At 33.4% G+C, this 21,300-nt stretch overlaps 1 protein-coding gene across 1 annotated transcript in view; it reads left to right on the plus strand.

Moving 5' to 3' along the window:
- Positions 1-21,300, plus strand: part of FBXL17 (F-box and leucine rich repeat protein 17) — a 562,873-nt gene that overhangs the window by 378,338 nt on the left and 163,235 nt on the right. The window contains 1 exon segment of the mRNA XM_017855637.1: positions 18,457-18,533. Within this exon segment, the coding sequence (XP_017711126.1) occupies positions 18,457-18,533 (77 nt within the window).

The following is a 21,300-nucleotide window of genomic DNA, read 5'->3' on the forward strand; positions in this document are numbered from 1 at the left end:
TAAATGATGAATTGATGGGTGCTGACGAGTTGATGGGTGCAGCACACCAACATGGCACAAGTATACATATGTAACAAACCTGCACGTTATGCACATGTACCCTAGAACTTAAAGTATAATAATAAAACAATAAATAAATAAATAAAGAACAAAAACCTGTAATGCAGTAGAAGGCCCTCTTTTCTGCCCTGGTGGAAATTAGTATTTGTTCATTTAAAGAGGTAAAGCAAGAGGAAGATTGTAAAATAAAATATTTTTAAACATTTGTATCTTTAAAAATTATTTAAATGTCCATTTATTCACTAGTCTTCTACTTAGACCTGAGACATTTTATCTGCATCTAAGTGTACTGTTGGGAATTCCATGTTTTCTTTCTAATATAAACCACACCCTGAGTGCATCATCAAGGATTTCCAGTTTTCAGTATATCACGGTGAGGTTATCACTAAGATACTTGTGAAGCAATTTAAGTGTAGAAACCTTTTAAATTTTATCAACTTCCACATTCTCTAAATTTTACAATTATCTCACACCTAATTCAAAAGCATAGTTTTGTGAATTGCCTTTATCACATATATGCATTCAATGTAGTTTTATAGAAATAATTATCTCTCTTTTATGTTCATATTTATTTATTCATTATAATATAACATTTAATTAAATTGCTCAAGTAAAGTAACAAATATGATAGGCATATAAACAAATTTAAGGGCAAACAAATGTTAAATCCACAAGATAATGAATTTGTGAAATTTCACATTCATTGTGGAAAGTTTCAAACACATAAATATAGAATCATATAATGAAACTTTGTGTACCCATCACCCAAACACAGTTGCTAACATTTTGCCATTGATATTTCATCTTCTGATCCCCTAAACTTTGGGGGGTTTTTTGAGTATTTTAGCATAAATCTCAGAAAAATTGTCATGTATAAATGCTTCAGTTATCTCTATCAGATGAGTTTTTTTAAAAAATATACATATACAGTACTATTATTACAACTAACCAATGTAATAATAATTTCTTAATATTATGTAATATGGAACCTATGTTAAATTTTTTCTGTCTCAAAAATGCCCTTTTCAGCTTATTTATTCAAATTAGGATCCAAGTTAGGTCAAGTGTTTCATTTGGTTGATACATCTCTTAGGTTTTTTAAATAACTAACATCCCTTACCTTCTTTTGCATGTCATTTATTTGTTGAAGAACATGAATCATTTGTCCTGCAAAATTTATCTCATTCTGTATTTAGCTAATCGTCTTCTTATGGTGCCATTCCATGTTTTGCTGCTTGCCTGCTTCCCTTACATTTCTTGTGAATTGATAGGTAAAGTAGAGGCTTGCTTCAATTCCGGTTTTTTATTTTGGGGCAAGATACTGCATAGACAGTGTGGGGATATGTCTTGTTTTATGAAATCAGGAGGCACATAATGTCTAGAGATAAGGGAAAATTTAATTCAAGTAATAATAACTAAGACATGCACCAATGTATCCAAGGCACTCTTCTAAACTCTTTACATATAGCATTTATTTTAGTTCTTACAAAAACCCTTTGAGGTAGATCATATTGCCCCACTGTAAAATAAGGAACATGAGACACTAGCTTGCTGAGGTCTTCAAGTCTGGATTTGGTCCTGGGAACTCAGACTGCTGAGTCTATGGCCAGAGCACCCTGTCATTCTGCCTGTTAAAGCTACTGCCACTTCTGAATTAAACTAAAAAGAGTTAGGTGTGTTCCAGGTACTTCAAGTAAACATGTTGTCTTAATTCTGTAAGTAAATAAATGTTAAAGAGTATATATGTTTAATAAAATGTACTTTTAAACTATATTGTTTACCTCATCTACCTTCGTTGAAAATAATAGCTGGTAAAACCCATAGTGTCTTACTATGGTGTTTACTCTCACATTGACAAATTGTGATATTTTCCTTGTCTTACAGTGGAAATTTTCATGGAAAGTAAATTTGCCTCCCTTAGGTAAATGTTTCTTTTCCAGTATCAAGAAGTGTAAAGTGAGTTTCTTGAAATTAATGGCATTTTATAATTTTCAATACACATAATATTGTCAAAAATTATTATAACTTTTGTTGCTCTTTTGCTTACTATAAAATAAATATCATGGTGTCTTCTCGATCGTTTTGTTTTATCTAGTATAGGAGATATGTTTACTGAGAGAAATTCAGGAGAAGCTACTTTATGTTTCATTACATATTCTTACCTTATTATTTATATTTTAAATCCTAGGGATCTACATATGCAACTTTTTCTCCTTTTAAGTCCCTTTGTTTTGTTACTACATGCTTTTATCCCTTTTATTAGATAAATTTTGCCTAGGTGTTTTCTTCCTCACTATAAGTAAACCAGTCTTCATGCCTAAAATAATGCACTACTTTGTTGAAATATTCTTAACAAAAGTGGTATTCTGAATAACAAAAATTACTCAAATGCTAAGTATATAACAGCATGACTTGCCTTATTACTATGCACCAATACTTCCCTCATTCATTCAACAAACCTGTTTTGAGTATCTCATCCAAGATAAGCATGAGCCCTGCTGCCAGTGGGTATGTGATGAATGGTTGCTGGACAGGTCAGGCCAGAACTGGAGGAAGTTGGGTCAGCAATGATGACATACTTCATACAGTGGTCACAACAGAACGAAGGGAAACTAGGGGTTAGGAGCAATGGTGGCTCTGAGAAAAGACAAGTGCTTCGGTCTGAATTATGGGTTTCAGATTCATGTGGAGACAATGTATATGGTATTCGTAGGGGTTGCAAACTTAAATTTCTGTAAGGGCCAGATACAGAATGTAAATGAAGAAAGTACATCAAATGTAACATTAGGGAATGCTCAGGACTGTGCCAGCTGGAGAGTGCACATCTGATCTAAAGGTATCCATATTCAGATGTTTATTTAACACCCTAACTCAGCCACGCAAAATATGCCTGAGATGCTTCCTCGTGACTCTCATGGAATCTAAGTGTATGAAAGGTTTATTGTTTTGAGAAACCATCTTTGTAGTAAATATGTCCAGTAGATCCACAGACATAGTTATAGTTATGAAGAATATATGAACCAGAAGTCAATATCCAGAGTTTCAAGTTACATTGAAAATAATAGATGGGGGCCAACATTTGAACAGCAACAAAAAACTGGCACAGTCACCTCAATCCATAAAACAGGAAAGTAGACTGGTGCCAGTACGGTCAGCAGTCAGTTTCTACAAACTCATTCTTTCTCCTGGATTATTGTTAGGCATACCAGACACAGCCTTAGTGTATCAGTATGACAAGAGTGCATAAACAATCTGAAAAATTTAGACTTTGGTTTTCCTTTCATTAATTTTACAATTTAGTATTTTCATTGTTATTTTTCACAAAACTACAGAAGGAAAAGGAGCCATATTTTTTTTCCCAGGTCTTCATGGCCTCTCCACACCTTTATCTGGCTTGGATCAGGCAGTAATATCTCAGATTTCAAGGGAAGAGTGCTTTAGGTGTTTGGCTGAACTCTAAACTTGAGGTGGCTGGGCATGAGCATTGGAAGCAAGGCTCAAAGGTAAATATGGTGGTACTGCATTTGTGTGAATAAAAAGCTGGCTGGCCATGTAAAAATTCTTCCTCTCCTTGCCGGGCGCCGGTGGCTCACGCCTGTAATCCTAGCACTTTGGGAGGCTGAGGCAGGCAGATCACCTGAGGTCAAGAGTTCGAGACCAGCCTGACCAACATGGAGAAACTCCATCTCTACTAAAAATGCAACAGCCGGGCGTGGTGGCGCATGCTTGTAAGCCCAGCTACTCAGGAGGCTGAGGCAGGAGAATCGCTTGAACCCGGGAGGCAGAAGTTGCAGTGAGCCAAGATCGCCCCATTGCACTCCAGTCTGGGCGACAAGAGTGAAACTCCGTCTCAAAAAAGAAAAAAACAAACAAAAAAATTCTTCCTCTCCCACATAGTTCTGAATGTCTCTTTGTAATTAATGTTTCGCATTTGTTATGCTAGCTATTATGAGAGATTTTTTAACTCAGATTTGGGTCCTGTATTAATTTTTGCAATAGGTATGCATTTATTCTCCTTTGCAAATTATTTGTAGATAGTGATTCTAATCATTGTTCTTAGAGGAAAGGCATAAACATAACTATTTATAAAGATATGTAACTATAAAGGTACATAACTACACACTGAGAGATCAATTACTTTGAATTTGAAAACAATTGAGTAATTTGGAGTCACTTTCCATGGCTTTCTGTATTAGATCATTAGTAGAAAAAAATTATATAATGTTTATTAGGGGAAGGGTTCCTATGAATGGTCTTTCATTGCTTAGAAATGTCAAACGTTGTAAAGAACAATGAAAGAAGATAAATTACCCTTCATGTCAATAAATGAAAACCTTGAGGTTGATAGTAAGTTTACTTTAAAAAGAATTAGGTTGAATGTTCTGAAAGTTATATGGCATAATTGAATAGTGTAACAGTGTACAATGACTTTTAAAAAGCTTTGATACAGTTTTTAACTTTACAGTTATTTTCTCAGGTGCGGTTTCCATTTGTCTAAAACGTTATAATCTTATGAAAAAATGCCAGTTTGTCTCTCTAGTAGTTACAAAGCATCTTGTATGCTTCATTCTAAGGTTTTAGCATGTTTCAGTGAAGAATTTTATTTCATATTCAGTATACGTAGCTATGAAAATCAATAACTGCATGTTTCTTAAAATTGAGCAATTTACTTAAGTATTAATTAGAAATAGTAAAAGAAAAGAAATTCCTTTTTTATTTTCAGTGATTTGAAGAAAACTGCTGGGAGGTACATGGTATCTAGCTTTACTATTTGCTGGCTAATGCCAGAGTCCTAATCCAGTTTCTGGCAACACAATTTTAAGAATTCTTTTGGTGATAGGATAAGCAGTGTACCTTTTAAGTTACAACATTATGTAAGGTCTTCCATCAAATATTCAGTTAGAGTAGAAACCTTAAATGAAAAGCCCGATGCTAACAGAGCATGAGAGTTTGGGGCTGATTTTAAAATTGGTTCCCAACTTCCAATTCAACTCATGAGAGATAAAGTGGAGAACTGCATGTAATATAATATTGAGGGCTACATGCAATGACTTAAGGTTTCTGTCCTGAAGTTATCTGGTCATTGTTAGATATGTAGGTTGCTTGGAATAAAGGTGGTGAAACATGTAGAATTAACCATGAAAATATCCCAAAGAACTAGCATGTGAAATGTTATCTGGGACCAGAAAGCTATTGCATAGGGTTTACAACAAGTATTGCCTGTAAAATGCATAAATTATATGACATATGTGTGTTTTTATGTCCTGTACACTTTTTCAAAATTCTGGAAGTATATGAATGACTTTAAAATATTACCCGATTTCTAGTTACTTTTGTCATTGTGTATTTCCTTAATGAAAATATTTAAAAAGTAGAATTGTTATTACAGGATCTTTAAATTTTTTAATGTTGAACTGGTCTTTATGAACTCACCAGAATGTCTAAAATTTGAAAGCCTGGGCCGGGCGCGGTGGCTCAAGCCTGTAATCCCAGCACTTTGGGAGGCCCAGACGGGTGGATCACGAGGTCAGGAGATCGAGACCATCCTGGCTAACATGGTGAAACCCCTGTCTCTACTAAAATACAAAAAACTAGCCGGGCGAGGTGGCGGGCGCCTGTAGTCCCAGCTACTTCGGAGGCTGAGGCAGGAGAATGGCGTAAACCCAGGAGACGGAGCTTGCAGTGAGCTGAGGTCTGGCCACTGCACTCCAGCCCGGGCGACAGAGCAAGACTCCGTCTCAAAAAAAAAAAAAAAAAAAAAAAAAAAACATTTGAAAGCCTGATAACATCTATGTTGTTGAGGGTGTGGAGCAACTAAAAGTTTCATAAGTGTTGGTAGGAGTGTAAAATGATATAACAACTTTGGAAGAAGATTTGGCAGTTTCTTATAAAACTAACTGCACACCTACTACGTGGGTACTACTAATACTCTGTGACTCTGCAATTTCACTTTTAGGTTTTTACTCACAAAAGAAAATGGATAAAACTAGGCTATTGTAAAATGAAACAAAGTAACAAAAACATCTACAACAGTAGTTGCATTTGTGAGTGGGAATGAGCTTTGGATGTGAAGGCACCGGGAGGTATTAGGAATACTCTAGATCTTGTTAGGGGTTCAAGGTAGACATGTATAAGCATTTGTCAAAACCAATTGCTTTTAAGATTTGTGCCCAAATCACAAATTTGACAGTGAGTAAAATGTACTTAAAAAATAACCATTAACAAACATTCATCTGTAGTTTATGATGTGTATGCTAAAGTGTTTAAGAGTGAAATGTATCAATGTCTGCACTTTGAAATGCATAAAAAATAAGATAAATTGATGGATGAATACAGGGATGAATAAAGAGATAGATGGATACATCTGAGATAAAGCAGATGTAGCAAAATGTTAATAGAATCTAAGTGATGGATAATGGTTTTTTAACTGCACAATTCTGTCAACATTTTTGCTTGAAATTTTCCATAATATCAGAGGAAAATGGGTCTTTATTCTAAAAAAGTTTCAAATTTCAAATACATACCTTTTGGAATTTATTCTAATTAGACTGAAGATATGGTAGCATTCTTTAAGTATAGGTTTTCTTTTTTTGTCTTTGTCACAACTTAAAATTTGTTCCATCCAATCACATCATCTTAATTGCCATTAGCATGTTACATTTATAAATCAAATTCCTTGGTGTTACATGTGTAATCCAGTGATTAATTTAATATCATTCTTAAACACTGTATTAGTTTCCTGTGACTGTAAAAAAAATTACCTCAACCTTGTAGTTTAAAAACAATTAATATGTATTCTCCCACAATTGTGGCGGACAGAAGTCCAAAACTAGTTTCTCTGGGCCAATATCAGGGTGTCATCCTCTGTCTGGAGGTTTTATGGAAGAATCCATTCCTTGTCTTTCCAGCTTCTGATAGCTACAGGAATTCCTTGGCTTGTGGCCACATCACCCTCATCTCTGTTTCTGTAGTAATATTGCCTTCTCTATTCTGTCAGTATCAAATCTTCATTTGCCTCTCTCTTGTAAGTATACTAGTGATTGCATTTACAGCCCACCCAGATAATCCAAGATAAAATCTCCCCATCTCAAAATCATACCTGCAGACACTTTTTCCATGGAAGGTAACATTTATTGGCTCTGTGAATTAGGACCCGATGTCTTTGGGAGCCACCGTTCAGCCTACTACAGGTAGTTTTTAAGTGAGCTAGGTTCCATGCTAGGGCTTAAATAATGATAAATAACATTTAATTGCTTACTATATGCTAGGTGCTGCTCTATGTACTTTGCATTTGTATTTTTACTAAATTAAAAAAATGGATTGATTTAACATAAACTTACTGTTTCTTGCATATGTCAAATATTAAAGCACCACAGAGTGCTAGTTTTCTGAGAAATGTACTTTAGGAAATACTATTTTGTTCTAAATAACCCTGCCTTATTTATGTGGAGGATATTTAAAGTTGACAAGATTGCGAATTCCCTTTGGGAAGAGATTTGTTTTATCTGTCTTTGTATCCAAATAATTAATGACAAAGTAGATGTTAGCAAATGTTTGTTAAACGACTAAAAGTGTCTTTGCAAATGTTACGAAATGTAACCTTCACAAAATCCTTGGAGGTAAATATTATAATTTCCATTTTATAGAAGAGACTTAGAGAAGTTGAATTTAGTTCCCAACTTCAGTACCATGTCCTAAACACACACACACACAGAATTTTGGCAGTCAGCATTGCAGATGCATTTCCATCATCTATAACCAATTGATTTTCTACCTGAAGTGTTAAAATTTAGTAAAATACAGGTATAGTGAAATATCATCTCTGTTTTATTACTGTATTATGTTACTAACCATGTACAATAATACATTTTGATTTTTTAAACTTTTTTTTTTGAGAGACCAATTTCTCATGGATTAAGTTTACAATGCTATTAAGAAGTGGGAGGAAATTTTCTCAATGGATACAAAATATTTTAAACTTTCTTAAAACTTCAGCCTTCCACCAGAAATGCCTCAAGCATATCTAGCCTTTCTGTAGCTTCTTTTGAACATCTGATTTTTTAAAGTCCTATGATATTATGCATAAATTACCATTCTTCCCTCTTTCTTTGGTTCTTTGAACGCTTGAAATTTTATCCCACTTGTTGGAGGCTTTCCAGGCCTGAATTATATGAATGCCTTCAGGATGGATATATCCCAGACTTTAATATTTTTCTACCTATTTTTTACCCTCCTTGCCTTTCTCAAATATTTCTTTTATAGTTTTATATGAATTTCTAATGGAATACAGCTAAATATAAGTAAACAGCTAAAATAAATTTGGGCTCCTTGGTAATTGTGCAATATATTAATGTATTATTTCTCTTCTTTTTCCCCATTACAATGTTCTCTCCACAAACTTAAATCACTAACTCAACTAATGCTTCCTTGAGTATGTATCCACATTCACTAACTTACTTATGCTGTTACCTTTTATAATTTGTCACCTTTTTCAGAGTGTGATGTGTCGTTGAATTGCTCTTACTTTTCACATTCCCCAAATGTTGCCAAATGGCCTAATAGTATTGTGAATCTAATGACCCTGTCTGTGCTTACCTTTCAATAAAAGATCTCCAAAAAATGAATTTATGCTCTAACTTTATTTTTTTTGTATAAAATTCTATCATTACCAGGACAGAATTCATGATACCCTCATGGCCTATAGAAACACAAAACTGGCCAACTGACTCCAGGCACATCTACCTGCCATCTCTTTCAAACACCTGCCATTGCTCTCCTTCCTTATTCCACTAATGACTTTTGAAAATAATAAACTATTTCTCCCGAACTCTCAATCTTTCTTTCGCAGAATGCCAGAATATTATTCCTTTATTTAGTTGGGTACTTAAAGGGAGTGCTTTTTGTGTAGAGCAGAAATTTTAATACTGTTACTCTATTTTGCTAAATGGTTTGTTGATTATGCAGACAGAACAGTAACTGTATTAATTAATGGTAGATCATTTCAAAATATGCCAGAGAGATGCACTGTTCATTTTGGTTTATCCTTTAAAATAATGTAAATCTGAGTACTGGATTGGGAATGTTGGTTGTTTCTGCTGTCTATCAGACATGATGTTCCCACAGAGGTATCCACTGTCTGAAACAAATAGTGAAATGTGCCTTCTCCTTTCTCTGTGTTTACATACTGTCTTGCTTTTGCAACTTTCTTCAAGGAGAACATGGGTAACTTCCTCCCTGTGGTCTCTATCAGTCTTACACACTGGTTTCATTAGCTTTCCACCACTCTCCCTATGAACAAAGAGATGTGTTTCTCTTCAGAGGGAATAGACTGGTGACTAGTCCATGCAAAGCAACCTGGATTTTTGTGATTATGGTATTTCAGAGGTTAGGCTGCTAAATTATTTTTTTTAGTGTATACACAACAACTGTGTATTTGCTGATTTAGTGACAATATGGATAAGGAAAAAATATATTTGTTAAGAGTTCTCTTCATAAATGTATGTACATACATGTACATATATACTACATAGTCCTTTGGTTATAACTTATTTACAACCAAGTCTTTGCATTATTAGATAAACAGTTTAGAAAGAAACCTCTAGAAGTATATTTATTTTACAGACAAATGGACTTCTTAATGTTAGGAACCACTGAAATGGCCTGATAGCCAGAGAAACTAAGTAAGATTCAATAGCCTCTTCTGGAATCTTGAAATCTAATCCTATAGCATTTACTTGAACATTAAAAGGAAATGTGGAAGACTTTGTTTCTCTGTCCTTCAGGTTAAAAAAAAAAATTGAAATCAACTATCATCCTTTTTTTTGGATTAAAAAAATAAACTACATATTTTTTGTAGAGAATTATTGGTTGATGCCCTTTATTGTCACATTCTTTTTTAAATATAGTCCACATATTTCTATAAATAAAACAATTATTTTTTAAGTAAAAGTTATCTCTCTGCGTAAACACAGTCCACCAAAACAACTTAACATGACCTGCTGCCTCTTTCTTATAAATGTTACAGCAAAGATGATTTGCCTCTGAAGTGAACATTAATGTGCAAATTATATGGGAAAAATGAGAGTAAAGCAATGGCAGTCCCAGAGCTTTGGAAGCAGGTTTTATATGATGATCCTTGAGACTCAAAGGATTCAGAGTACAATCTGGCTAAGCATCAATAATGTCAAATTTATGTAGGTCCCTGCCTTCCTCAAGCTTATGTGATTCTTCTCCTATCTTATTTCTGAATGAGTATGTGGGTTAGTTGTTCCCACTGCCTATACTTTTCCTGCTCCCTAATCTACAACTCCTTCCTCATCCCTTCCCTTTTAGAAAACAACAAGAAAGCATGACTATCCTGTTCTGCCATCCCAATTGCAGGATTAATTAGTTTTATATAATCTCTACATAAAATCTCCTGTAAATTTTTTTGTTAGTTTTTGATCAGACCGGAAGTTGCCAGGCTTAAAAATTAATGACAGTGTGCAGGCTTCCTGGTTACAAATGTTTAAAGCATACGGGAAACATTTGGAATGAAGATGTTGACCTGCTTTCCTCTGTATTTGATTATAGCTATCTAATTATAAGCTTTCAAAGACATCAAATTAGGGACCCTCTTCATTGCATTTAAGAGAACTAAACTTTTTTTTCATATTACTAAAACCATTTTTGAACAAAATTTCGAGTGATACATTGGGATGCTTAGAATCATTCTTAGCTCAAGTGAGAAACCATTCTTTTAACTTTTATAAATTATCTTTACCTCCTGTGTTTTATAGTCTTCTGAGAATTTGGCTTATCCAAAAAAAGATTCTGTGCCTTCCCAAATGAGAAGGAAACCTTTTGTCAGCATCTTGTCTGAGCTGCCTCCTTGGCTACACAGGTCATGGGAGGTCTATGTTGAACATCAGTCTTTGGCTATATCACAAAACTAGTATTGAAGCACAGGCCAACTCCCAGAGCACAGGGGTTAAAGAGGCAATTAGTCACTACAAAGCAGAGTTGTGACTGTCTTCTGGTGAGGAAGTGCTTAACTCTTTCATGAATGATGCCTGAAATCTCATCTTCTGAGTGCTTTTATATTCCACTAAAATAATTTAGTCTTAGCCATTTTAAATTAAAAGTGAGCTTAAAATACATGGTCTGTTGAATTGAAACTTTCATATCAATACTTGCAGCAGTTAAGATAAAGGGAACAGGCTGGGCAGAGAGATTATAATCAATTATATGTTTAATATTTCACCTAAGTTTCACAGTATCCTTTTTAGCTATTTGGAGGCCTGTCAAATCTCTTTATAATATTTCTAGTTTCACTATTAATGTTTTTGTGGTGGGCATCAGTTTGGAGCTTGCAGAATTTTGCCTGACTTTTATTTCAGGACAAGTGTGGTCTCTAAAGAATTACAGTTCATTAACCTAGATTGTAGTTTTAAATGTTTAGTATTTCTGCTTTTCTAGGGTCCTGAGCTTTTGTTTCCACATGGTAAATCTTTGTTACATGTAGGGTGACAAAATCTTCTCTCTGCTATCTGTATTAAAATATGCCAGAACACCATAAAGATAGCACCAGTCTTAGCTATATCAAAATTGTACAGTATCTGGATTCCCTTAGAGTTACAGATTATAAATTGATGGAAACTGAAACACCTTAAAAGATGAAGGAGGTGTCTTAGCATTTACCTATTCAAAGTAACTAACGACATGTGTTTCTACTGAAGAATGAATAAACTGGTGAATTAGGAAAGCTTGCCTTTAATTTTTTTCTTCCTTTTTTTTCTATTGTTTCCTTTAGTCCTGAAATATTTTCTTTATAGGACTAAAGGAAATGCTTACCTTCAGTTGATTTTAGTAGTTATAGAGATAGTAATAGGACTTTGCTGCTCCTGGGTATGAACATCAATATCAACTACAGCCACAAACAATAAACAGTATTTGATCCATCAAGGTTATAAGTATTATGTTCCTCATTTTATAATAATGTGGCTTTTGATTATATCTTTTAGTATTTCTAAAACATAGTTTACACTCAATGAAACATTTTTTAATTAAATGAATTAATAAAACTTAGCATGTTTTTTCTGCTTCTTGCATATTCTGAGGAATACTTAGAAAATGTTAACCTGTTACATAAGGTTTAGTTAGTTATGGTAAAGGATGGAACAATGGCTAAAATTAAAAAACAAGACTCTTGGTTAAATAAATCTGAAATATTAAACCTAGAGCCAAGTTTCTTGCAAGTTTGTTAGTTCAATTTGTGTACCCGCCCCTCTGAAAAACCTTTAATCATCTTGTTTCTTAGTATCTTAAAGAAAATGTGCATTTTAAAATATTGCAGGCATTATTTTATCTAAAATACATGTTTAAAGTATTCTAAGAAACACTCAAATTAAATTTAAACATATTTTACTATATAAATGAAGAAAACGTATTTTCATAACAGCAGGTTTGTGATGGCCATTCCTAAATATATGAAAAATATTATTTTGTTGGTATATTACTTTTTCAGTGCTAAATCCTGTTCTCCAATGAGAAAACCTATTTAATGTCATAGACACTCAAGGAGAGAGTGGTCCAGAAAGAATCAGCAAATGACATCTGCTCTGCCTCATTTTCCTTAAAGGTGTAACACCCTCTGTTGGCAAAGATGCAAACCCATAGAACTGAAGTTTCAGTAACATTTCAGTTTGTAGGCCACCTCTTGTGGTGTGCCTCATTAAAACATAAATAACAAAACACTACTATTCTAATTTTGTAGTCTTCCATTACCTCTCAGTGTGACAAAATGGGCATCGGCTTGCTATTGTTTAAGCAGCAAGAGCTTAAATTAATCTCAGCCACACTAATCAGATATTGGCTTTCTAGAGAATAACATTTGGTAGTGAGAACTTAATGAGTGTCCCAAGATAATTGTTGTTAACTGGTGGAGCTGGTGACATTTTGCATGTCACTCCTAGTCTTTGCCCCTGTAGTATATTAAGAATGTGCTTTGAGCAAATGCTCTCACATTTTAATTGCAAGTCAACCTTTAAAAAAGAATTTTTCTTGTAGTAAACATCTTTTCTATGAGCACATCTTTAGAAGTTTACATGAAAAATTGACTTAGGTGTATATTTGGTATTGTGTTGTCAATAGGATTGAATACAAGAGCGTTTACAAAAAAAGTATACTGCAGAATACAAAGTGGATTTAACGTATCACCTTGATACCATCTGCCATGTTCCAGAAATAATCTTGTATTTGTCATTTATGTACAGCTGTTTAACTTGAAGATTAAAAAAAAACTATTTCATGCCATTTCTGCAAGGTTAAGGTGTCCTATTACTTAGAAAAAGTATATAAATATAAGACTCATAAATGAAATTGTATTCAAATGTATTAAGGGGAAACATACTATTAGTAGATTCTTGATTGCTTCTTGGCCTTTTGACTAAGATCGAGTGTATTAATAGATTCTCGAATTGACTCATCTTGTAAAAGTTTACTTGTAAATTTATCTCTTTTGTGCATAGAAATCTTTTATATTGTGCATTTTCTGAAGACAGAGTAAACCTATAAATTATACCCATTCATTTACTGCACTGGGATTGGATTATTCTTCAGTAAAACTTCATTTAGAGCTTTAGAAAAATCAATCAGATATCATTATTCTTTCTGTAAGATACCCAATTGTGTTTTGGTGACCTCTGCTATCATTTAAATGACCCATGTATGAATTAGTCAGGATGAGCTTCTGCAGCGTGGAATTGGACTGTTTGCTCTCTTGTTACTCTCTTTAGATCTCGTAAACACTTTTTACTCCTTTCATGTGTTGGGTGTGTATGTGTATGTGTGTGTGTTGTAGCTACTTAAGCCCCTACCCACTTACAATCTATGTAACATAGGTTGGATTCTTGGCTTGCTTACTTTCAAGAAATGATGAAAATGAGATTCTGTTTCTGAAACCCCAAATAGATCACTTTTATGATTTGTTTCAGAAGTTCTGAGTTTTGATCCACATGTTTATTCAACCTAAATATACCTAGCTCCCAGATGCACTTATTTGCCAATTACTTTCTGGCCCTCTTCATAGTTCTTTGTTTTAGATCTGTGGGGTTGTTTTTGTCTTGTTGCATTTGTGTTTCACTTAAAGATATATCTATTATTCAAATATAAAAGTGACTTAGGAAAAAACATCCTAAAGTTTATTTAGAAATTCACCAAGCCACATACTAATGCATCTCTAATAGGGACATTTCTTTTCACACCTCTGAGGTGATTGAGGCTGTCCTTTAAAGTGAGATTTGCAAACCAGTGTCTGGCAGCTCCAATTAGCTTCTTTTGGGTTTAAAGCACATCACAAACAGTAACAAGGTCTCCTAGGACACTCCTATTGCAAGCGATGTAGTCATATTTCCTCATTAGTTCTTTTCAATTGTCACTAATGCCATGTTCTAGCTTTTGAGCAGGAGACAAAAAAACATAAAAATTTGGTATGTATGTAGAATGGGCCATTGTTTTCCATAATTCAAGGCTCTTTTGAATTCCTTTGATAGTTTTGAAGCTTACACAGCTTAATTCATTAACCTTTACCCTTCACATAAATCATATGATTAGGAATCTATTGCTAAGCAGACAGATTTTCCCTCCACTGAAAATAAGTAATGCCTTCTCATCTTTGAAAAAAAATCCTGTCTAGCTTACCAAAGTAACCTTTCTGTTGCTTTTCATATTTCATCAGATGTTTCAGGTGCATTTTAGAACATTATCAAAAGCAAGTGAGCATAAAGTTACATTATTATCAAAAATAACTCTGGATGCTTAGGATACTTTGGAGCAGGTTTTCTGGCCCTTTTCTGTATTCCAAAAGAGTTTATATATATGTATTCAACAGCTGTTACTCAAGAATTTACAATGGTAGCAATTTTTGTTTTAAAAAAAAAAAAAAAAATTCTCTTCAGACCCCTGCCAAAACATAAAAGCAGGAAAATAAACTGAGGGTAGGCAATTCAGAATAAATTAAAGTATATTTAAATGAACCTAAGACTTTTTTTTGGAGAACTTTTTCATATGGACTTATCTTGTAGAGAATGATGATGTAGGGCTCCAAAAAATGTACGTGATTGTTCTGTGATTCCCTGAAGGGGAGACTAGCATGTCTTTTGATTCCTTTATTCTCTCTTGTTAAGACAGATCTCTCCTTAGGGTTTAGTAATCTTAATTGTGCTTGACATTCATGAGCTACTTTAAAAGTATTTGATATTCTTCAGCATTTATCCACTATGCCATTTTCCCATGTTACAAATTTTTCTTAATTATCTTATACATCCTTACTTTCTGTAAGGACACAGTTCTTTTCCTAAATTTTGTAACTCCTTATGTTTTCATACATGAAGTGGGAAATCTTTGAACCTACTGATTCATAGAGAATGGCCATGTGATATTCTGAGCTTTGCGTATAGGAATGATGGGGACAAGGGGTTGGGGAAGAATAGGAAAAATTTGAATTCTGTATTGTGAGTTTAGAGACTCATGGCTTGCTCCTATGGACCAAACTAATTCATCACTATGATTAATGAATATTCCTCTATGTAATCTGTGAGTAAGAAAGGTGATGAAGAAGTAAACATTTTACATGTGGTCTTTGGTTCTGTCACTCTCCTTCTCACTTCAAGATTATTGCTTTGCCCACATTTCTCTCTTTTATTGGTATCAGTTTATAAATACCTCTTAACTTGCTATACCTGTAGTCCATACTAAGATTTATGACTTTGTTTTTTGCATACATACTATACAGCGAACTAGAAATTGCTCTGATTTTAATACACTAAAGGTTATGACTAGAGCCAAGATTCTTTGTAAAACAGTGGAATTATTTAAAGTAAATATGTTCACAGACTTGTGTTATGTACTACTTGTAAACATGTTATAGAATGGACTCTGAAAGTTTCAGGAGAAAAGGATAGTCAGCATCCACAATCTCTCGTCGTGAACTGCTATCACCACATGCTACCCGGGAAACATGACATAGATGGATTATGAGACTTCAGACACTAGCCAGGAACATGAGGTGGTGTTCCATTTCCACCAATTTGTAGTAATGGGATAATACAAACCACTTCCATTTTCAATTCTTAAAACAACAACTACTTTATCTACCTACTGCAACCACTCAATTTTGTGTCTCAATATATATGACGTTTCTGTCCAAAATCACAAAATTTGGGGTTTCTCTTTTCAAATGTAAAATCCATAACAGATATAAAATTAATATTTTGCTACAGGTTTTCCAAGGGTATGGTTTTATCACCATGAATTTTTATTTCAGAAATTAATTTTATGTTGTACATGACTTTTAGCACACTGGCTGTGATCAGGGTAATTAAAAGTATTTGGAAAACCCTGTTTACCTGAACTTTCAAGAACAGCAAAAATCCTAGGTGATTCTTTATAGAAAGCAAATTGCTTTTCTCTTATATTTCTCCCTTTTTTATCTGAAAGACACTGCTTACTCTAAATCATGTGTTATCTCTTGGCCACTGTATTGCCTCCTGAGTGTGCTAAATGATTTTATAATAGGTATTCATAATTGTTTACACCTCTTGAACTTTTCTGTGTTCAATAGCGGGGAAACCTGATGCTCATGACCTTTTATCAGTTTTTAGGAAGTCTTTATCCAGTGATTGATCATCTTATTTTATATAAGTGTTGGTTCTTGTTGCCTATGTACTAACATTTGACTTGGCTTGTACAGTGAAGTCAATTGTGTCATTTGCTATTTTTAGTCATCTGTATGTCTTATGTGCATATCTGATGTAAAATCAAGTACAAGGAAGATAAATAGGATATTGCACTTGTTTAGAGCATAATCAAATATAAATCAGGCATTTTGAACTATTCAAATAGAGCATGAGAACAAACTATAATTAATGATTTTTGGTGGCCATGCGAAATATTGGACCTGTTTGTTTTTCTGGTAGGTAATGGAAGAGGACAGTGAGATATGTATATTTGATTTGACTGAAAGTTGTCAGATTGTTTTTTAATGATTTAGGATATTACAGTCATCTAGGGCCTTTTTGTGTACTCTTAGCATGTAAAAATAGTTTTACCATATAAAAGGTTGTTATTGTTGGTAATGTTTCATTTCTGTTTTATTCTTTTTATAATGATTTTTTAAAATATTATGTAAAAACCAAATGACATGGAATTAGCTTTAAAATTTTCCTCACAACCTGTGTCAATCATAATTGCATTGTCTTGCTGTTTTAAGTTTCTTGTTTTAGACATGGAAAATTTATCNATGTCTTCTCTATAACTAATTTAACCTTCAATAATGAATTATGTGAAGTAAAATTGTATAAAATTTCCTGACATTTTATGAAGATTCCTACAAATAAGCCAGAGAGCAAATAAAATATAGGAAAGACAGAGATGGATACTGAGTAATTTTTTGATAGATTATGCGCACAGGTATCAAATTACTTGATCCTTACTTCCTAGAAAAGGTTAATGACTCTTTTTGCTTTTACCCTTTTACTTAACTGTTATTTATAAAGATTAAAGGAGGGACTGCATCGAAGGGTGCATTTGCCTGTGTGTCTGTATGACTGCACAAATTTTTCTGATATTATAGGAAACTGAGCCACAAAATGGATAATATTGTTAATCATTACTTTTAAAGTTCATTCAATTCTGTAATGCAACTTCCACTAGGCCTATTAGATCAGAGTGCACCATTAAAAAAATTTTTTTAACTTAAATGAAACCAGAAAAGACAGTCTTACGTATCTGTATCTATATTGTTAAAATGGCCTAAACCTTTACAACAACTTATTTACAATATTAAGAATAAGATATTTTAAAGTTATGTGTAAATATTTTCTTTCATCTTTAATCTGTAAAATTATAGCTTTTCAGAACATATTTGATATCAAATTGAATAAAATTTTGCAAAAAATATTATTTCAGTGTTACCTAATTCCATCATTAATAATTGAGCATATTAACCATGAGCTCATTAACCATGAGTGTATAACCATCTACCTATAATATTGATCTATCTATATTCTACAGTTCTATTATAATTATTTTATTATTTAATTATATAAATAGTATATATTCATTAAGCAGCATATGTTTACTAGTGTTTTATTACCAAATGTAACATTACCCTTATGAGAATATTTCTTTCTAAGCTCTTTGGTTTTAAAAGATGCACTAGTCATAAATGTATTTAAATAAAGTCAGTTAGGTATGACAGCACTTGACTTTAAAGCAGAGAATATAATACCTTTCCTGCAAAACCTTGAAAGAAGCTGTGGCATTCACCAAATGCTGATCTCTTCCTGTTATATTCAAACCCTTGCCAATTTAACTTGAAACGCATTAGTATAACTCACCACTTTTTGTATGTTTCAGGTGTGTGGAGGTCATTGCAAAGGAAGGACAAAACCTGAAAGAGCTGTATTTGGTGTCCTGTAAAATCACAGATTATGGTAGGTAATGAACCATTGTCCTAATCCTTTCTAAGAATAAAAAGTTACAAAATCATTGAAAGATTTTTTAAAAGAAATCAAGAACTATATCTTAGAGACTGTTTATTGTCATTTATGCTCATTCTGACCGTACCAAAAATTAAAAATAAAAAAGTTATGAGCTGAGAACCAGAGTAAAATGAATATGCATATTACTTCATTGCCACATGCAATCACACACACATGCACACATGTACATTTGCATACACACACATGCACAAAATTAAAAAGTATGGCTAAAAGAGGTATACAATGAAAATAAGTTTAACAGTAAATAAGTTTAACAATAAAATGGGCATAATAAATATAACTAAGAAAATTATTACATTGAGCTTATTTGCTTAATGTAATATCATGTCAAAAGCATATCTGCTGACATTCTAAATACCAAACTTCTTAATGCTTTAAATTCTGAAAAACATTGGAAATGTCCATTTGTGGATATAGGAAGTAAAGGGCATACATTTATATGCAACATTTTAAATTATCTTAATTTTCAATATTCTTTTAAAGCGGCAAAAGCAAGTTTTTTCTACAATTATGAAAGATATGAAGTCATATTGTTGGAGTAATAAAAATAACCTAGCCCTTCCTTTTTTTGTTTAATTTTATAAATTTTTTCTTAACCATTTGTATATTTAATCTAATTACAGAGTTTTAACCGAAAATACATTAGACTTTATAAGAGAATGAAATGGTTTTCTTTTATTTTTTCTGACTTTTTGATTTCTTCATTTAAATTTGAGAATATGCTTTCTATCTCAAGGGAAGTTAATAATCCATTAAGTTTGTATTGTTAGCTCTGACATGTAATAATAAATGACTCCAGTCCTAGGATGTCACACTGACCATCTGCCATGGATGGGAGAGTTGTCTTTTATTAGCTACTAAATTCATCTTTTTGAAAAACTCTACTGAACTTATAATTTAAAAAATACTCTAATGTTTTAATTTAAAACACACCTAATTTCAGTTTATTTTAGAGAATATGTCTTATTCATAATGTTTCTGGGTTGTGAGTTTTTTTCCTAATTTTGCCTTGTAAAAGTAATGTTTTGATATATTTTTCTTTACTTACATTGTTTGTTTTCTGGATTGGCAATTAGATTGCTACTTAGACATGGTTAACTCTCTAAAACTTCTTATGTCTAGCATTGTCTAGGCCCTGAAGAGTTCTCCCTGACCAACACAGGGCATATTGAGCGAGAGAGAAAGTGTGTGTGTGTGTATTATATATGTATGTTGTATATATACCCATGTAGATTTGTTAATCAACTAATACTTTCATTCATTCATTTGAAACTTGTCACAACCTGCTCTTCCAGTCTTTTTGTGTATTTCCCCCTTTTTCACTGCCAATTGTCAGGTAGCTAATAGCCAGGAGTTATGGATTAAATCCCTTATAATGAACTCCTCTGAGGTTCTGCAGTGTAAAATGTTGCTAAAGGCACACTTTATTCTGAAGGCGTAGAGATACTTTGTGTCCTAACAAAGGCAGTGCCCAGTATCTACTATTAAGTTATCAAGTACAAAAAGGAATGTTCCAGAAGATATTGAGAAGGTAAAAAGCTCTGGAGTTGCGACAGATCTGGGATCAAGTTCTGTCTTTGTTCTTTGACCTTAGGGAAGTTCCTTCACATATAGGACACTCCGTTTCCTCAGATGTAAAATGAGGAATTAATGTCTGACTTCATGCTTCTGTATGTATCTGGTACCTAACCTTGTGAGTAGCACAGTGTACACTGCTAGTAAGTGTTGTTTTTCTACAGGAGTGGGATAAAAACAAGATTCACTTAGAATTTTTCTGCCACCTTTCCTTTCCTAAGTCTTGGAAGAGGTTTATGTTAAAACCTTACTAATATGGTTTGCATTTATTTGTGTCTCTGAATTATTTTATTTCAGTGTTTCTCAACCTTGTCTGCACATTAGACTATCTGAAGAGTTTCTAAAACATTGACATGTAAGCCTCACCTAAAACTATTCAAATTAGAATTTCTATGAAGTGGGGCCCAACCAGTCATTTTGTAAAACTTGCCTAAATGAAGATAATGTCAGGCAAAGTTGACAACTGATCTTGTCCGTTTGAGCAGAATCAGAAGTGAAAATTTTGTGGACTTTCCTCTCCATGGTGATAAGAAATTGATTATGATTTTTCTTGCACCTCAGTCCCTCCAGCTCTCAAGCTCTCTGCCCCATCTTACCTTCCTTCTTCACTAGAATTTCAAGTATTCAAAAGGTTCATGGTGAAAGTCTTTGCATCTGTTGATTCTGTTCTCCGAAATGTTGCGGCACAATTGAGGAAGAGAGGGAAAGGTTGATAGGTTATGAGATTGTACTACAATTGCTATTTGATTATAAAATTAAACAAATTACTGAAAGCTCAGCTCATCTCATCTTTTCACCCACTACAATGCCAATGCTATATGGGTAATTTTTGTCAGAGAGGCAGCAAAAAGCTTATTCATTGTAACCAGAGAAACAGCATGTTATTGAAGGTAACTGCTCTGCTGGAGAGACTGTGTTCCCCTACCCTATTAAATTCTAAGAAGGAAAACAGATGCCCTTTTCCTTCTTTGACTGGACAAGTAGAAACATATTCTATAGAACTTTTTGATTATTGAAGCTACTTAGAAATTGTAAAGTTTGATGTACATCTGATAGGTGGGCAATTCATCCTTTAAGAGACTACCCCATGGTTCTACTTCCTATTGCTTTACTCTTATTCAAA

Source organism: Rhinopithecus bieti, unplaced genomic scaffold, assembly GCF_001698545.2.
Source record: "Rhinopithecus bieti isolate Rb0 unplaced genomic scaffold, ASM169854v2 scaffold_39883, whole genome shotgun sequence".
Lineage (NCBI taxonomy): Eukaryota > Metazoa > Chordata > Mammalia > Primates > Cercopithecidae > Rhinopithecus > Rhinopithecus bieti.